This window comes from Oncorhynchus nerka, linkage group LG4 (genome assembly GCF_034236695.1).
Source record: "Oncorhynchus nerka isolate Pitt River linkage group LG4, Oner_Uvic_2.0, whole genome shotgun sequence".
NCBI classification, from domain to species: domain Eukaryota; kingdom Metazoa; phylum Chordata; class Actinopteri; order Salmoniformes; family Salmonidae; genus Oncorhynchus; species Oncorhynchus nerka.
The window spans coordinates 101,173,807-101,193,735 of record NC_088399.1 but is presented as its reverse complement, the minus strand read 5'-3'; the positions used below and the strand labels follow the sequence as shown (position 1 = coordinate 101,193,735).

At 47.4% G+C, this 19,929-nt stretch overlaps 1 protein-coding gene across 1 annotated transcript in view; it reads right to left on the bottom strand.

The window, feature by feature from the left end:
- necab1 (N-terminal EF-hand calcium binding protein 1) overlaps positions 1–19,454 on the bottom strand; it is a 163,984-nt gene extending 144,530 nt beyond the window's left edge. The window contains exon 1 of the mRNA XM_065018070.1: positions 19,210–19,454. Coding sequence (XP_064874142.1) covers positions 19,210–19,299 — 90 coding nt within the window. The 5' untranslated portion in view covers positions 19,300–19,454. The remainder of the gene's footprint in view (positions 1–19,209) is intronic.
- Positions 19,455–19,929: the final 475 nt, after the last annotated feature.

The window sequence follows — 19,929 nt, the reverse complement described above, 5'->3', positions numbered from 1 at the left end:
TGGTGTCTCTCCTGGTTGAGTGTCCTGTTTCCTGTCTGTGGTGTCTCTCCTGTGTCCTGCCTGTGGTGTCTCTGCTGGTTGAGTGTCCTGTTTCCTGCCTGTGGTGTCTCTCCTGGTTGAGTGTCTTTATGATGTGTTGTGGTGTCTCTCTTGGTTGAGTGTCCTGTTTCCTGTCTGTGGTGTCTCTCCTGGTTGAGTGTCCTGTTTCCTGTCTGTGGTGTCTCTCCTGGTTGAGGGTCCTGTTTCCTGTCTGTGGTGTCTCTACTGGTTGAGTGTCCTGTTTCCTGTCTGTGGTGTCTCTCCTGGTTGAGTGTCTTTATGATGTGTTGTGGTGTCTCTCCTGGTTGAGTGTCCTGTTTCCTGCCTGTGGTGTCTCTCCTGGTTGAGTGTCCTGTTTCCTGTCTGTGGTGTCTCTACTGGTTGAGTGTCCTGTATCCTGTCTGTGGTGTCTCTCCTGGTTGAGTGTTCTGTTTCCTGTCTGTGGTGTCTCTCCTGGTTGAGTGTCCTGTTTCCTGTCTGTGGTGTCTCTCCTGGTTGAGTGTCCTGTTTCCTGTCTGTGGTGTCTCTCCTGGTTGAGTGTCCTGTTTCCTGCCTGTGGTGTCTCTCCTGGTTGAGTGTCCTGTTTCCTGCCTGTGGTGTCTCTCCTGGTTGAGTGTCCTGTTTCCTGTCTGTGGTGTCTCTCCTGGTTGAGTGTCCTGTATCCTGTCTGTGGTGTCTCTCCTGGTTGAGTGTCCGGTTTCCTGTCTGTGGTGTCTCCTGGTTGAGTGTCCTGTTTCCTGTCTGTGGTGTCTCTCCTGGTTGAGTGTCCTGTTTCCTGCCTGTGGTGTCTCTCCTGGTTGAGTGTGTCCTGTTTCCTGTCTGTGGTGTCTCTCCTGGTTGAGTGTCCTGTTTCCTGCCTGTGGTGTCTCTCCTGGTTGAGTGTCCTGTTTCCTGCCTGTGGTGTCTCTCCTGGTTGAGTGTCCTGTTTCCTGCCTGTGGTGTCTCTCCTGGTTGAGTGTCCTGTGTCCTGCCTGTGGTGTCTCTCCTGGTTGAGTGTCCTGTTTCCTGTCTGTGGTGTCTCTCCTGTGTCCTGCCTGTGGTGTCTCTGCTGGTTGAGTGTCCTGTTTCCTGCCTGTGGTGTCTCTCCTGGTTGAGTGTCTTTATGATGTGTTGTGGTGTCTCTCTTGGTTGAGTGTCCTGTTTCCTGTCTGTGGTGTCTCTCCTGGTTGAGTGTCCTGTTTCCTGTCTGTGGTGTCTCTCCTGGTTGAGGGTCCTGTTTCCTGTCTGTGGTGTCTCTACTGGTTGAGTGTCCTGTTTCCTGTCTGTGGTGTCTCTCCTGGTTGAGTGTCTTTATGATGTGTTGTGGTGTCTCTCCTGGTTGAGTGTCCTGTTTCCTGCCTGTGGTGTCTCTCCTGGTTGAGTGTCCTGTTTCCTGTCTGTGGTGTCTCTACTGGTTGAGTGTCCTGTTTCCTGTCTGTGGTGTCTCTCCTGGTTGAGTGTTCTGTTTCCTGTCTGTGGTGTCTCTCCTGGTTGAGTGTCCTGTTTCCTGTCTGTGGTGTCTCTCCTGGTTGAGTGTCCTGTTTCCTGTCTGTGGTGTCTCTCCTGGTTGAGTGTCCTGTTTCCTGCCTGTGGTGTCTCTCCTGGTTGAGTGTCCTGTTTCCTGCCTGTGGTGTCTCTCCTGGTTGAGTGTCCTGTTTCCTGTCTGTGGTGTCTCTCCTGGTTGAGTGTCCTGTATCCTGTCTGTGGTGTCTCTCCTGGTTGAGTGTCCGGTTTCCTGTCTGTGGTGTCTCCTGGTTGAGTGTCCTGTTTCCTGTCTGTGGTGTCTCTCCTGGTTGAGTGTCCTGTTTCCTGCCTGTGGTGTCTCTCCTGGTTGAGTGTCCTGTTTCCTGTCTGTGGTGTCTCTCCTGGTTGAGTGTCCTGTTTCCTGCCTGTGGTGTCTCTCCTGGTTGAGTGTCCTGTTTCCTGCCTGTGGTGTCTCTCCTGGTTGAGTGTCCTGTTTCCTGCCTGTGGTGTCTCTCCTGGTTGAGTGTCCTGTGTCCTGCCTGTGGTGTCTCTCCTGGTTGAGTGTCCTGTTTCCTGTCTGTTGTGTCTCTCCTGGTTGAGTGTCTTTATGATGTGTTGTGGTGTCTCTTGTCGTGATGTGTGTTTTGTCCTATGTTTTTTTTTTTTTAATCCAAGCCCCCGTCCGTGCAGGAGGCCTTTTGTCTTTTGGTAGGCCGTCATTGTAAATAAGAATATGTTCTGTTTACGTGCAGCTATGCGGTTTGTTGCTAATGTTACTTTGCTACTTCACAGTTTTATTTTTTCCCCTCACTCAAATTGTTATATTAAACATTTTCACCCCGGTTGATTTATCTGGAAGTGGTTCTACAGGACCTCCACCACCCGAAACTAAGTAGTAACATTAACATGATGCCTTCTAATTGCAGTCGCTGTACTCATAATATACAGGAGAAAGATCGCCTTAAGGCGAGGATAGCTGTGCTGCAAGCCCGGCTTCAGACGCAATCATTAGGCAAGGGTAATTTCAGTGTAGGAGAGGATGAAACAGCGTCTGTCCCACCATTTAGCTCTGACAAATTGATAACTCTAGTCATTGGCGACTCCATTACCTGCAGTATTAGACTTAAAGCGAATCATCCAGCGATCATACACTGTTTACCAGGGGGCAGGGCTACCGACGTTAAGGCTAATCTGTTTACCAGGGGGCAGGGCTACCGACGTTAAGGCTAATCTGTTTACCCGGGGGCAGGGCTACCGACGTTAAGGCTAATCTGTTTACCAGGGTGCAGGGCTACCGACGTTAAGGCTAATCTGTTTACCCGGGGGCAGGGCTACCGACGTTAAGGCTAATCTGTTTACCAGGGGGCAGGGCTACCGACGTTAAGGCTAATCTGTTTACCAGGGGGCAGGGCTACCGACGTTAAGGCTAATCTGTTTACCAGGGGGCAGGGCTACCGACGTTAAGGCTAATCTGAAGATGGTGCTGGCTAAAGCTAAAACTGGCGAGTGTAGAGAGTATAGCGATATTGTTATCCACATCGGCACCAACAATGTTAGGATGAAACAGTCAGAGATCACCAAGCTTCAGCGTGTAAATCAGCTAGAAAGATGTGTCGGCATCGAGTAATTGTCTCTGGCCCCCTCCCAGTTATGGGGAGTGATGAGCTCTACAGCAGTCTCACAACTCAATCGCTGGTTGAAAACTGGTTTCTGCCCCTCCAAAAAGATAGAATTTGTAGATAAGTGGCCCTCTTTCTGGGACTCACCCACAAACAGGACCAAGCCTGGCCTGCTGAGGAGTGACGGACTCCATCCTAGCTGGAGGGGTGCTCTCATCTTATCTACCAACATAGACAGGGCTCTAACTCCTGTAGCTCCCCAATGAGATAGGGTGCAGGCCAGGCAGCAGGCTGTTAGCCAGCCTGCCAGCTTAGTGGAGTCTGCCACTAGCACAGTCAGTGTAGTCAGCTCAGCTATCCCCATTGAGACCGTGTCTGTGCCTCGATCTAGGTTGGGCAAAACTAGATTGCTTTAGCAATCTCACTGGATTAAAGACCTCCATTCCTGTCATTATTGAAAGAGATCGAGATACCTCACATCTCAAAATAGGGCTACTTAATGTTAGATCGCTCACTTCCAAGGCAGTTATAGTTTATGAACTAATCACTGATCATAATCTTGATGTGATTGGCCTGACTGAAACATGGCTTAAGCCTGATGAATTTACTGTGTTAAATGAGGCCTCTCCTCCTGGTTACACTAGTGACCATATCCCCTGGGCATCCCGCAAAGGCGGAGGTGTTGCTAACATTTACGATAGCAAATTGTAATTTACCAACAAACATTACCACTTTTTATAGCTACTGTTTACAGGCCTCCTGGGCCATATACAGCGTTCCTCACTGAGTTCCCTGAATTCCTATCGGACCTGTAGTTATGGCAGATAATATTCACATTTTTGGTGACTTTAATTTTCACATGGAAAAGTCCAAAAAGCTTTCGGAGCCATCATCGACTCAGTGGGTTTTGTCCAACATGTCTCCGGACCTACTCACTGCCACAGTCATACTCTGGACCTAGTTTTGTCCTGTGGAATAAATATTGTGGATCTAAATGGTTTTCCTCATAATCCTGGACTATCGGACCACCGTTTTATTACATTTGTAATCTCAACAACTAATCTGCTCAGACCCCAACCAAGGAGCATCAAAAGTCGTGCTATAAATTCCCGGACAACCCAAAGATTCCTAGATGCCCTTCGAGACTCCCTCCACCTACCCAAGGACGTCAGAGTACAAACATCAGTTAACCACCTAACTGAGGAACTCAATTTAACATTGTGTAATACCCTAGGTGCAGACACACACCTAAAAACTAAAAACATTTGTCATAAGAAACTTGGTATACAGAAAATACCGGTGACCTGAAGCTAGCTTCCAGAAAATTGGAACGGAAATGGCCCCACACCAAACTGGAAGTCTTCCGACTAGCTTGGAAAGACAGTACCATGCAGTATCGAAGAGCCCTCACTGCTGCTACACCAAACTGGAAGTCTTCCGACTAGCTTGGAGAGACAGTACCGTGCCGTATCGAAGAGCCCTCACTGCTGCTACACCAAACTGGAAGTCTTCCGACTAGCTTGGAGAGACAGTACCGTATCGAAGAGCCCTTACTGCTGCTCCACCAAACTGGAAGTCTTCTGACTAGCTTGGAAAGACAGTACCGTGCAGTATCGAAGAGCCCTCACTGCTGCTACACCAAACTGGAAGTCTTCCGAGTAGCTTGGAAAGACAGTACCGTGCCGTATCGAAGAGCCCTCACTGCTGCTCGATCATCCTATTTTTCCAACTTAATTGAAGAGAATAAGAACAATCCAAAATGTATTTTTGATACTGTCGCAAAGATAACTAAAAAGCTGCATTCCCAAGAGAGGATGGCTTTCACTTCAGCAGTGTTAAATTCATGAACTTCTTTGACGAAAATATCATTAGAAAGCAAATTACGGACTCTTCTTTGAATCTGCGTATTTCTCCAAAGCTCAGTTTTTTTTCACCTTTATTTAACCAGGTAGAGAACAAGTTCTGGCGACCTGGCCAAGATAAAGATCACTGCACCTGTACCTGCCCATCTGTAAACAGCACGAGTATGATGTATGATGTATAAGAAACGCTTCAGTCTGGTTTTAGACCCCATCATAGCACTGAGACTGCATATACATTTCAATGAAACTTGGTGAATCCCCAAAATTACCCTCGCTAGAAGCCTGTGTTTCAGGCATAAGGAAGTGGATGGTGGCAAATGTTTTACTTTTAAACTCAAAACAGAGATGCTAGTTCTAGGTCCCAAGAAACAAAGCGATCTTCTGTTGGATCTGACAATTAATCTTGATGGCTGTACAGTCATCTCAAATAAAACTGTGAAGGACCTCGGCATCACTCTGGACCCTGGTCTCTCTTTTGACTGTTTCAAGGACAGCTTTTTTCCATCTACGTAACATTGCAAAAATCTGAAACTTTCTATCCAAAGATTATGCTAAAAAAATTATCCATGCTTTTGTCACTTCTAGGTTAGACTACTGCAATGCTCTAGTCTCCGGATACCTGGATAAAAGACTAAATAAACTTCAGTTAGTGTTAAATACGGCTGCTAGAATCCTGACTAGAACCAAAAAATGTGATCATATTACTCCAGTGCTAGCCTCCCTACACTGGCTTCCTGTGGCTTCTGTGGCTTCCTGATTTCAAGGTTTTACTGATAACCTACAAAGCATTACATGGGCTTGCTCCTACCTATCTTTCTGATTTGGTCCTGTCCTTTAAGTCATTATTGAAGACTCATCTCTTCAGTAGGTCCTATGATTGAGTGTAGTCTGGCCCAGAAGTGTGAAGGTGAACGGAAAGGCACTGGAGCGACCAAGCACCCTTACTGTTTCTGCCTGACCGGTTCCCCTCTTTCCACTGCGATTCTCTGCCTCTAACCCTATTACAGGGGCTGAGTCACTGGCTTACTGGTGCTCTTCCATGCCGCCCCTAGGAGGGGTGCGTCACTTGAGTGGGTTGAGTCACTGACGTGATCTTCCTGTCCGGGTTGGCGCCCTCCTCGGGTTCGTGCCGTGAGGGAGATCCTCTTTGGCTATACTCGGCCTTGTCTCAGAGTAGTAAGTTGGTGGTTGAAGATATCCCTCTAGTGGTGTGGGAGCTGTGCTTTGGCAAAGTGGGTGGGGTTATATCCTGCCTGGTTGGCCCTGTCCGGTATTGTCAGACGGGGCCACAGTGTCTCCTGACCCCTCCTGTCTCAGCCTCCAGTATTTATGCTGCAGTAGTTTATGTGTCGGGGGGCAGTCTGTTATATCTGGAGTATTTCATCCGTCTTATCAGGTGTCCTGTGTGAATTTTAATATGCTCCCTCTAATTCTCTCTCTCTTTCTCTCTCTTTCTTTCTCTCTCTCGGAGGACCTCTCTCTCCCTTCCCTCTCGGAGGACCTGAGCCCTAGGACCATGCCTCAGGACTTCCTGGCATGATGACTCCTTGCTGTGCCCAGTCCACCTGGCTGTGCTGCTGCTCCAGTTTCAACTGTTCTGCCTGCAGCTATGCAACCCTGACCTGTTCACCGGACGTGCTACCTGTCCCAGACCTGCTGTTTTCAACTCTCTAGAGACAGCAGGTGTGGTAGAGATACTCTGAATGATCGGCGATGAAAAGCCAATTTACTCCTGAGGTGCTGACCTGTTGCACCCTCTACAACTACTGTGATTATTATTATTTGACCCTGCTGGTCATTTATGGACATTTGAACATCTTGGCCATGTTCTGTTCTAATCTCCACCCAGCACAGCCAGAAGAGGACTGGCCACCCCACATAGCCTGGTTCCTCTCTAGGTTTATTCCTAGGTTCCTGCCTTTCTAGGGAGTTTTTCCTAGCCCCACCTTGCTTCTACATCTGCATTGCTTGCTGTTTGGGTTTTTAGGCTGTGTTTCTGTACGGCACTTTGTGACATCAGCTGATGTAAAAAGGGATTTATAAATACATTTGATTAATTTGATCTTAACAGACTTAGATAAATAAACGGAAAATAAAAAATATCCAGCAACTTCCCATCGAAGAGGAGTTGGACAACATTCCACAGCCATCGAAGAGGAGTTGGACAACATTCCCACAGCCATCGAAGAGGAGTTGGACAACATTCCCACAGCCATCGAAGAGGAGTTGGACAACATTCCACAGCCATTGAAGAGGAGTTGGACAACATTCCACAGCCATCGAAGAGGAGTGGGGCAACATTCCACAGCCATCGAAGAGGAGTGGGACAACATTCCACAGCCATTGAAGAGGAGTGGGGCAACATTCCACAGCCGTTGAAGAGGAGTGGGGACAACATTCCACAGCCATCGAAGAGGAGTTGGACAACATTCCACAGCCATCGAAGAGGAGTTGGACAACATTCCCACAGCCATCGAAGAGGAGTTGGACAACATTCCCACAGCCATCGAAGAGGAGTGGGGCAACATTCCACAGCCATTGAAGAGGAGTGGGGCAACATTCCACAGCCATCGAAGAGGAGTTGGACAACATTCCACAGCCATCGAAGAGGAGTGGGGCAACATTCCACAGCCATTGAAGAGGAGTGGGGCAACATTCCACAGCCATCGAAGAGGAGTGGGGACAACATTCCACAGCCATTGAAGAGGAGTGGGGCAACATTCCACAGCCATCGAAGAGGAGTGGGGACGACATTCCACAGCCATTGAAGAGGAGTGGGGACAACATTCCACAGCCGTTGAAGAGGAGTGGGGACAACATTCCACAGCCATTGAAGAGGAGTGGGGCAACATTCCACAGCCATCGAAGAGGAGTGGGGACAACATTCCACAGCCATCGAAGAGGAGTTGGACAACATTCCACAGGGCCACAATCAACAGCCTGATCAACTCTATACGAAAGAAGAAGTGTTGCGTGAGGTAAATGGTGGTCACACCAGATACTGACTGGTTTTCTGATCCACGCCCCTACTTTTTAAAAAAGGTACAGTATCTGTGACCAACAGATGCATATCTGTATTCCCAGTCATGTGAAATCCATAGATTAGGGCCTAATTCATTTTTATTTCAATTGACAAATTTCCTTATGTGAACTGTAACTCAGTAAAATCTTTAAAATTGTTGCATTTTGTAATTATATTTTTGTTCAGTGTATAAATACAGACTGCCAAAGACAACCTCCTGGGTATTCAGTGGCACTATGCCTTTATAAACAGTACTGACCAGTGATTAATTTGTCAACAGGAGGTGAGCTGGGGAGCTCTGAGGTACCGGAACGCATTAGAGTCAAAATCCATTTTATAATAAGCATTTGAATCATTATGATTGCTTTTGCGTACTGGCACAGAGAGGAAGAGTAGAGAGAGGCGCTTGCAGAAGTTGAACACATGGGGAACATTTTTTGTGGCCTAAGGTCCGGGGGAAAGAATGGCCCTTTATGAGATTTTTTAGATGACTGGAGACTTCAACAGAATCTTATGAATTCTTCACAAATGATGGAAATGACAGGCCACACATTGACACTGACAAACTGAGAATCTGAGATCAATGAAAACAACCATGTCTTGCATCAATCAATAACCTAGGACGAGGTCTGTGGAGACACACATATTGTACAATATGAGGAAGAAATTCTAGGCCTAAAACAGCGTTCCAGTTTCACTGGCTCACCCAATGATGCGCAGCTTCACTCACCAGCGATGGCCAACGTTCTCGTGCCAAAATCTTATACTGCTCTTGTTTAACTTTGCTCAATAGGTCTATCTGGAAGTTGATAACGTGGTAGCCGACAGACAGACAGTCTTCTCTCTTCAGCAGACCAACACAGGGCAAACCATAACCTCGGGCCAGCCCAACACAGGGCAAACCATAACCCCAGGCCAGCCCAACACAAGGCAAACCATAACCCCAGGCCAGCCCAACACAGGGCCAACCATAACCCCGGGCCAGCCCAACACAGGGCAAACCATAACCCCGGTCCAGCCCAACACAAGCCAAACCATAACCCCGGGCCAGCCCAACACAGGGCAAACCATAACCCCGGGCCAGCCCAACACAGGGCAAACCATAACCCCGGGCCAGCCCAACACAGGGCAAACCATAACCCCGGGCCAGCCCAACACAGGGCAAACCATAACCCCGGGCCAGCCCAACACAGGGCAAACCATAACCCCGGGCCAGCCCAACACAGGGCAAACCATAACCCCGGGCCAGCCCAACACAGGGCCAACCATAACCCCGGGCCAGCCCAACACAGGGCCAACCATAACCCCGGGCCAGCCCAACACAGGGCAAACCATAACCCCGGGCCAGCCCAACAAAGGGCAAACCATAACCCCGGGCCAGCCAAACATGAATCAATTCTTAGGATATCAGGCACTACTTTCACATCACATTTTTTGTTTGTTTTTGAATGAACTCTGATTGCTTTAATTATAATTTTTACATTGCAAACAGAGCCATCCAGGACCTCTCTACCAGGCGGTGTCAGAGGATGGCCCAAAAAATTGTCAGAGATTCCAGTCACCCAAGTCATAGACTGTTCTCTATGCAACTGCACAGCAAGCGGTACCGGAGTGCCAAGTCTATGACCAAGAGGCTCCTTAACAGCTTCCACCCCCAAAGCCATGAGACTGCTGAACAATTAAACAAATGGCCACCCGGACTCTCCCGTTCCACGTCTCACCACCACTACCTTGGATTCCCCTCAGGACCTGTTCACCCTGTTCTACTCAGCCAACTCCAACCTCAGTCTCCACGTCTCACCACCACTACCTTGGATTCCCCTCAGGACCTGTTCACCCTGTTCTACTCAGCCAACTCCAACCTCAGTCTCCACATCTCACCACCACTACCTTGGATTCCCCTCAGGACCTGTTCACCCTGTTCTACTCAGCCAACTCCAACCTCAGTCTCCACGTCTCACCACCACTACCTTGGATTCCCCTCAGGACCTGTTCACCCTGTTCTACTCAGCCAACTCCAACCTCAGTCTCCACATCTCACCACCACTACCTTGGATTCCCCTCAGGACCTGTTCACCCTGTTCTACTCAGCCAACTCCAACCTCAGTCTCCACATCTCACCACCACTACCTTAGATTCCCCTCAGGACCCGTTCACCCTGTTCTACTCAGCCAACTCCAACCTCAGTCTCCACATCTCACCACCACTACCTTAGATTCCCCTCAGGACCCGTTCACCCTGTTCTACTCAGCCAACTCCAACCTCAGTCTCCACATCTCACCACCACTACCTTAGATTCCCCTCAGGACCTGTTCACCCTGTTCTACTCAGCCAACTCCAACCTCAGTCTCCACATCTCACCACCACTACCTTGGATTCCCCTCAGGACCTGTTCACCCTGTTCTACTCAGCCAACTCCAACCTCAGTCTCCACATCTCACCACCACTACCTTAGATTCCCCTCAGGACCTGTTCACCCTGTTCTACTCAGCCAACTCCAACCTCAGTCTCCACATCTCACCACCACTACCTTGGATTCCCCTCAGGACCTGTTCACCCTGTTCTACTCAGCCAACTCCAACCTCAGTCTCCACGTCTCACCACCACTACCTTGGATTCCCCTCAGGACCTGTTCACCCTGTTCTACTCAGCCAACTCCAACCTCAGTCTCCACATCTCACCACCACAACCTTGGATTCCCCTCAGGACCCGTTCACCCTGTTCTACTCAGCCAACTCCAACCTCAGTCTCCACATCTCACCACCACAACCTTGGATTCCCCTCAGGACCCGTTCACCCTGTTCTACTCAGCCAACTCCAACCTCAGTCTCCACATCTCACCACCACAACCTTGGATTCCCCTCAGGACCTGTTCACCCTGTTCTACTCAGCCAACTCCAACCTCAGTCTCCACATCTCACCACCACTACCTTGGATTCCCCTCAGGACCTGTTCACCCTGTTCTACTCAGCCAACTCCAACCTCAGTCTCCACATCTCACCACCACTACCTTGGATTCCCCTCAGGACCTGTTCACCCTGTTCTACTCAGCCAACTCCAACCTCAGTCTCCACATCTCACCGCCACAACCTTGGATTCCCCTCAGGACCCGTTCACCCTGTTCTACTCAGCCAACTCCAACCTCAGTCTCCACATCTCACCACCACAACCTTGGATTCCCCTCAGGACCTGTTCACCCTGTTCTACTCAGCCAACTCCAACCTCAGTCTCCACATCTCACCACCACTACCTTAGATTCCCCTCAGGACCTGTTCATCCTGTTCTACTCAGCCAACTCCAACCTCAGTCTCCTCAATCTGTTTTTTCTGCAACTCATCCGAGCTTCCCCGAATCTGTACTCCGTATCCTCCCTGTGTAACAATAAATATTGTGGTTCAATCATCCTTGTTTCCTCATCTGAGGGACAGGTTCCCCTGTGTCGCTCCGCTTAACACCCCCTGTATATAGCCTCGTTATTGTTATTTTATTTTGTTACTTTTTTACTTTAGTTTATTTTGAAAATATTTCCTTAACTTCATTGTTGGTTAAGGGCTTGTGAGTAAGCATTTCACTTTTAAGGTCTACGCCTGTTGTATTCCACGCATGTGCCAAATAACATTTAATTTGAAAATAATGTTTTCATGTCACGAGAGGTATTGGATCCTGGTAAATGGGATACCGGATCCTGGTAAATGGGATACTGGATCCTGGTAAATGGGATACCGGATCCTGGTAAATGGGATACTGGATCCTGGTAAATGGGATACCGGATCCTGGTAAATGGGATACCGGATCCTGGTAAATGGGATACTGGATCCTGGTAAATGGGATACCGGATCCTGGTAAATGGGATACTGGATCCTGGTAAATGGGATACCGGATCCTGGTAAATGGGATACCGGATCCTGGTAAATGGGATACGGGATCCTGGTAAATGGGATACCGGATCCTGGTAAATGGCATACCGGATCCTGGTAAATGGGATACGGGATCCTGGTAAATGGGATACCGGATACTGGTAAATGGGATACCGGATCCTGGTAAATGGGATACCGGATACTGGTAAATGGGATACGGGATCCTGGTAAATGGGATACGGGATCCTGGTAAATGGGATACGGGATCCTGGTAAATGGGATACCGGATCCTGGCAAATGGGATACCGGATCCTGGTAAATGAGATACCGGATGCTGGTAAATGGGATACTGGATCCTGGTAAATGGGATACCGGATCCTGGTAAATGGGATACCGGATCCTGGTAAATGGGATACCGGATCCTGGTAAATGAGATACCGGATCCTGGTAAATGGGATACCGGATCCTGGTAAATGAGATACCGGATCCTGGTAAATGGGATACCGGATCCTGGTAAATGGGATACCGGATCCTGGTAAATGAGATACCGGATCCTGGTAAATGGGATACCGGATCCTGGTAAATGGGATACCGGATCCTGGTAAATGGGATACGGGATCCTGGTAAATGGGATACTGGATCCTGGTAAATGAGATACCGGATGCTGGTAAATGGGATACCGGATCCTGGTAAATGGGATACCGGATCCTGGTAAATGGGATACCGGATCCTGGTAAATGAGATACCGGATCCTGGTAAATGGGATACCGGATCCTGGTAAATGGGATACCGGATCCTGGTAAATGAGATACCGGATCCTGGTAAATGGGATACCGGATACTGGTAAATGGGATACCGGATCCTGGTAAATGGGTTCTGGAAAGAAATAGTCCGAAACGCGTCTTTTTCCCGGCACAGTTCAGAAGAAAGGTTAAGCCAAAACCAACGCCCCGTTATTCAGAGAGGAGTTCTAGAAGGCCCTAACCCTAACCCTAACCCTATTCAGAGAGGAGTTCTACAAGGCCCTAACCCTATTCAGAGAGGAGTTCTACAAGGCCCTAACCCTAACCCTATTCAGAGAGGAGTTCTACAAGGCCCTAACCCTATTCAGAGAGGAGTTCTACAAGGCTTTGAGCCTATTCAGAGAGGAGTTCTACAAGGCCCTAACCCTATTCAGAGAGTTCTACAAGGCTTTGAGCCTATTCAGAGAGGAGTTCTACAAGGCTTTGAGCCTATTCAGAGAGGAGTTCTACAAGGCTTTGAGCCTATTCAGAGAGGAGTTCTACAAGGCTTTGAGCCTATTCAGAGAGGAGTTCTACAAGGCTTTGAGCCTATTCAGAGAGGAGTTCTACAAGGCCCTAACCCTATTCAGAGAGGAGTTCTACAAGGCTTTGAGCCTATTCAGAGAGGAGTTCTACAAGGCTTTGAGCCTATTCAGAGAGGAGTTCTACAAGGCCCTAAGCCTATTCAGAGAGGAGTTCTACAAGGCTTTGAGCCTATTCAGAGAGGAGTTCTACAAGGCTTTGAGCCTATTCAGAGAGGAGTTCTACAAGGCTTTGAGCCTATTCAGAGAGGAGTTCTACAAGGCTTTGAGCCTATTCAGAGAGGAGTTCTACAAGGCCCTAACCCTATTCAGAGAGGAGTTCTACAAGGCTTTGAGCCTATTCAGAGAGGAGTTCTACAAGACTTTGAGCCTATTCAGAGAGGAGTTCTACAAGGCTTTGAGCCTATTCAGAGAGGAGTTCTACAAGGCCCTAAGCCTATTCAGATAGGAGTTCTACAAGGCTTTGAGCCTATTCAGAGAGGAGTTCTACAAGGCCCTAAGCCTATTCAGAGAGGAGTTCTACAAGGCTTTGAGCCTATTCAGAGAGGAGTTCTACAAGGCTTTGAGCCTATTCAGAGAGGAGTTCTACAAGGCTTTGAGCCTCTTCAGAGAGGAGTTCTACAAGGCTTTGAGCCTCTTCAGAGAGGAGTTCTACAAGGCTTTGAGCCTATTCAGAGAGGAGTTCTACAAGGCTTTGAGCCTCTTCAGAGAGGAGTTCCACAAGGCTTTGAGCCTCTTCAGAGAGGAGTTCTACAAGGCTTTGAGCCTCTTCAGAGAGGAGTTCTACAAGGCTTTGAGCCTATTCAGAGAGGAGTTCTACAAGGCTTTGAGCCTCTTCAGAGAGGAGTTCTACAAGGCTTTCAGCCTCTTCAGAGAGGAGTTCTACAAGGCTTTGAGCCTCTTCAGAGAGGAGTTCTACAAGGCTTTGAGCCTATTCAGAGAGGAGTTCTACAAGGCTTTGAGCCTATTCAGAGAGGAGTTCTACAAGGCTTTGAGCCTCTTCAGAGAGGAGTTCAACAAGGCTTTGAGCCTCTTCAGAGAGGAGTTCTACAAGGCTTTGAGCCTCTTCAGAGAGGAGTTCTACAAGGCTTTGAGCCTCTTCAGAGAGGAGTTCTACAAGGCTTTGAGCCTCTTCAGAGAGGAGTTCTACAAGGCTTTCAGCCTCTTCAGAGAGGAGTTCTACAAGGCTTTGAGCCTCTTCAGAGAGGAGTTCTACAAGGCTTTGAGCCTCTTCAGAGAGGAGTTCTACAAGGCTTTGAGCCTCTTCAGAGAGGAGTTCTACAAGGCTTTGAGCCTATTCAGAGAGGAGTTCTACAAGGCTTTGAGCCTCTTCAGAGAGGAGTTCTACAAGGCTTTTAGCCTCTCCAGAGAGGAGTTCTACAAGGCTTTGAGCCTATTCAGAGAGGAGTTCTACAAGGCTTTGAGCCTCTTCAGAGAGGAGTTCTACAAGGCTTTGAGCCTCTTCAGAGAGGAGTTCTACAAGGCTTTGAGCCTCTTCAGAGAGGAGTTCTACAAGGCTTTGAGCCTATTCAGAGAGGAGTTCTACAAGGCTTTGAGCCTATTCAGAGAGGAGTTCTACAAGGCTTTGAGCCTATTCAGAGAGGAGTTCTACAAGGCCCTAACCCTATTCAGAGAGGAGTTCTACAAGGCTTTGAGCCTATTCAGAGAGGAGTTCTACAAGGCTTTGAGCCTATTCAGAGAGGAGTTCTACAAGGCCCTAAGCCTATTAGTTCTCAAGGCTTTGAGCCTATTCAGAGGAGTTCTACAAGGCTTTGAGCCTATTCAGAGAGGAGTTCTACAAGGCTTTGAGCCTATTCAGAGAGAGGAGTTCTACAAGGCTTTGAACCCTATTCAGAGAGGAGTTCTACAAGGCTTTGAGCCTATTCAGAGAGGAGTTCTACAAGACTTTGAGCCTATTCAGAGAGGAGTTCTACAAGGCTTTGAGCCTATTCAGAGAGGAGTTCTACAAGACTTTAAGCCTATTCAGATAGGAGTTCTACAAGGCTTTGAGCCTATTCAGAGAGGAGTTCTACAAGGCCCTAAGCCTATTCAGAGAGGAGTTCTACAAGGCTTTGAGCCTATTCAGAGAGGAGGAGTTCTACAAGGCAGAGAGGAGTTCTACAAGGCTTTGAGCCTATTCAGAGAGGAGTTCTACAAGGCTTTGAGCCTCTTCAGAGAGGAGTTCTACAAGGCTTTGAGCCTCTTCAGAGAGGAGTTCTACAAGGCTTTGAGCCTATTCAGAGAGGAGTTCTACAAGGCTTTGAGCCTCTTCAGAGAGGAGTTCCACAAGGCTTTGAGCCTCTTCAGAGGAGTTCTACAAGGCTTTGAGCCTCTTCAGAGAGGAGTTCTACAAGGCTTTGAGCCTATTCAGAGAGGAGTTCTACAAGGCTTTGAGCCTCTTCAGAGAGGAGTTCTACAAGGCTTTCAGCCTCTTCAGAGAGGAGTTCTACAAGGCTTTGAGCCTCTTCAGAGAGGAGTTCTACAAGGCTTTGAGCCTATTCAGAGAGGAGTTCTACAAGGCTTTGAGCCTATTCAGAGAGGAGTTCTACAAGGCTTTGAGCCTCTTCAGAGAGGAGTTCAACAAGGCTTTGAGCCTCTTCAGAGAGGAGTTCTACAAGGCTTTGAGCCTCTTCAGAGAGGAGTTCTACAAGGCTTTGAGCCTCTTCAGAGAGGAGTTCTACAAGGCTTTGAGCCTCTTCAGAGAGGAGTTCTACAAGGCTTTCAGCCTCTTCAGAGAGGAGTTCTACAAGGCTTTGAGCCTCTTCAGAGAGGAGTTCTACAAGGCTTTGAGCCTCTTCAGAGAGGAGTTCTACAAGGCTTTGAGCCTCTTCAGAGAGGAGTTCTACAAGGCTTTGAGCCTATTCAGAGAGGAGTTCTACAAGGCTTTGAGCCTCTTCAGAGAGGAGTTCTACAAGGCTTTTAGCCTCTCCAGAGAGGAGTTCTACAAGGCTTTGAGCCTATTCAGAGAGGAGTTCTACAAGGCTTTGAGCCTCTTCAGAGAGGAGTTCTACAAGGCTTTGAGCCTCTTCAGAGAGGAGTTCTACAAGGCTTTGAGCCTCTTCAGAGAGGAGTTCTACAAGGCTTTGAGCCTCTTCAGAGAGGAGTTCTACAAGGCTTTGAGCCTCTTCAGAGAGGAGTTCTACAAGGCTTTGAGCCTCTCCAAGCCCGGAAGTGAATATCACACAGCGGGAAATTTCAGTCATTGATTAATAACATTTTCTCTTCAAGATTGAATAACAACATAATGTTGTGGACTGCAGTGTGCTCCAGTCTCCAGCAGGGGGCAGTAAAACCCTATGGACCTGAAAGGGACTGCAGTGTGCTCCAGTCTCCAGCAGGGGGCTTTAACGTCCCTTAACGCTCAAAGACAGATTCAATGGCTGGAGCGTAGTGGATAATAAGCATATGTTTTAACCTGATAACAGACTACTAATGACAATAAAAACAACTTCAAATACCGACCTAGCAACGTTAAGTAGTAGTCTCGATTAACTTAGCTGACCTTCAATACAGGGAATTCAGCAGACTTCTCTGAGACATTTTTACAACTCATTGAAACTGAAAATAAATACATGGGCAAATGTTACCGGACATGATCACAGGCCCGCATTACGGTAGGTCGCTAATTGTTCAATTATCTTGGAAGGTCACTGTGTCTCATGCGCTGATCGGCTGTGAGCGAGACAACGCTAGCTAGCCAATGGGAGCGTAGAAGAATGCCTCTCTGAATAACGGGGCGTGGTTTTTGGCTTAAATGCGCTGGGGGAAAAAGACACGTCCGGCGAAACTGAGAGGTGCCGGATCCTGTTCCGGATCCCGTTGCGGATCCCGTTCCGGATCCCGTTCCGGATCCTGTTCTGGTAGGATCCGGCTGAAATGAATCACTGGTAGTGATATGTAATGTCAATAGTATTGACATTTCAATTCAATATCACTCATCACCAGATTTCCATGACTAATGACTCCAACCAAGAATAAATCTGTTTTAATTATACAGACTTCTGATTAAAGCAACTCTATCGTTCATCATTAGATGATCATAAAACAGAACATCTCATCTCCTAAACCACCGTATGAGAGGTTGGTGACATTAATCCGGACTATGCAAATAGACGGGAATTGGCTGACAACATCAGGAAAATGATGCGCTGTCATCGATGCCGTGCTTTGATATGATTCTCAGTGGTCAGATAGCAACGAGGTCAAGAATCTGCCAAGAGGGGAATCCTTGATCGTTTCATGTTATTTTGTGTTGTTCTTGATACCATGTCGTGTTTTGAGGTGTTATGACTGATTTCAATCTAAACAAACCCCGTCTGTTTTTTCCCCACAACCCAGTCTGTTTTTGCCCCACAACCCAGTCTGTTTTTGCCCCACAACCCAGTCTGTTTTTGCCCCACAACCCAGTCTGTTTTTTCCCCACAACCCTGTCTGTTTTTGCCCCACAACCCAGTCTGTTTTTGCCCCACAACCCTGTCTGTTTTTGCCCCACAACCCAGTCTGTTTTTGCCCCACAACCCAGTCTGTTTTTTCCCCACAACCCCGTCTGTTTTTTCCCCACAACCCAGTCTGTTTTTTCCCCACAACCCAGTCTGTTTTTTCCCCACAACCCAGTCTGTTTTTTCCCCACAACCCTGTCTGTTTTTGCCCCACAACCCCGTCTGTTTTTTCCCCACAACCCCGTCTGTTTTTGCCCCACAACCCCGTCTGTTTTTGCCCCACAACCCAGTCTGTTTTTGCCCCACAATCCAGTCTGTTTTTGCCCCACAACCCAGTCTGTTTTTGCCCCACAACCCAGTCTGTTTTTGCCCCACAACCCCATCTGTTTTTTCCCCACAACCCCGTCTGTTTTTGCCCCACAACCCCATCTGTTTTTGCCCCACAACCCCATCTGTTTTTGCCCCACAACCCTGTCTGTTTTTGCCCCACAACCCCGTCTGTTTTTGCCCCACAACCCAGTCTGTTTTTGCCCCACAATCCAGTCTGTTTTTGCCCCACAACCCAGTCTGTTTTTGCCCCACAACCCAGTCTGTTTTTGCCCCACAACCCAGTCTGTTTTTGCCCCACAAGCCCGTCTGTTTTTTCCCCACAACCCCGTCTGTTTTTGACCCACAACCCCATCTGTTTTTGCCCCACAACCCAGTCTGTTTTTGCCCAATAGTTGTGCACCAACCTGTCTATAGCCTACAAAATATGTCCATTATTTATATAGCAAATACATAATAAAGATCTGTAGGGATCCGTGTGAAATCAATCCAGCTAATTGGAGCAGCATGTATTGGTGAGAATGAGTTAGAAGTGCTAACACGCCAAATGATGGTCAAACAACTATGACGCACCCAGCAGGTGATGCATTAACGGGAAAAGGTCAACTTTTGCAGTACTCCCAAATGGCACCCTATTCCCTACACAGTGCACTACTTTTTTTGTCAAATGTGATGCACTATATAGGGAATAGGGTGGCACACATGAATTCACTTTATAACACTGTGTGAACTGAACACGTCTGGTGCTAGCCAGCCCTGCCAGCAGACAGACCCTCTGGGGATTTAACAGGCACAGCATAGTGTAATAAAACGTGTCAAATCATTCATCTATGTGTTACATAATATATGGCATCGAATAGATATAGTGTAAGTATACATAAATAAACGTATACATGTATGGAATATATAGCGATACAAATAATGAATCTATGAGTTACATAAGACAAAGTAGCTAGCCTATAAATGAAACATCATAGCCCAAGAAGGACGGATTGGAAATATTATTGAATTTTGCCGATGAAATGCATTGCATTTGTTCTGCTTAAATTAAAGAGAGGTATGTAAAATCAGTTAAAAAAAATGATGAATACATTTCTTTATCGATTAGTCTATCGAGAAGTTATTTGAAACTTGGCAAAACTGCTAAGCATTCTGTTTTCCCTGTCGATGAAACTATAGCCTGCGGTCTCACAGTCACAGTATCAGGGGGAATAACGTTAACAATACACATGTTTCTGGATGAAGACCGCATGCCTCAAGTCATACATAGTACTTACATCCAGGAATATGGACATTCCTTTTTTCAATTCCATTGGAGCGGTGGCTTCATCCGAAAGCAACTGCACCGCCTCAGAAGAACAATCCATTTTACAGGTTATCTTTTTCTTATGTTGGTAATAAACTAGTTGTGTTCAGTTGAATGAATCTAGTCTAAAAGTCAACGGGAAAAAACGACCTAAAGATCAGCTGATATGTTCCGACAGAATTCATACAACTGCTACCGCTGTGCGTTTCACCTCGCGTTGCGTTCTACAGGTTGCCGTTGCGCGTCTCGATAGAAGGTGCGGCGGGAGGGTACGCGTTTTTCCGTCATAAAAGGGGAAAGACGGTGATGTTGAGCAGTGGGCTGCTGTAACTATGTTTCAGTATGTCGCTTGCATCCCAATGAGGATCATTATTTATGTTTCTTATAATGATGTTACGTTAAAACAAATGTAGCACTATTGTTTTTTTGTATATTTCAACAAGTCATAATAGGCAGGCCATAATGGATCCTAATTAGTGTAGCTGTGTGATTACTTACGTATTTTATTTCACAGTGTAAGCAAATGCTAATGTTATTTGATAGTGATGAGAGTAAATGTAATCTTACAAGATACCTTACAAATATATATATATATATTTTAAATGTAGCCTACCCTATTTAGGTGAATGATCCAATGTATTTAGCAAGCGTGTATTTTGTGAGTGATTTCGGAATAAGGACCAGATGGCCT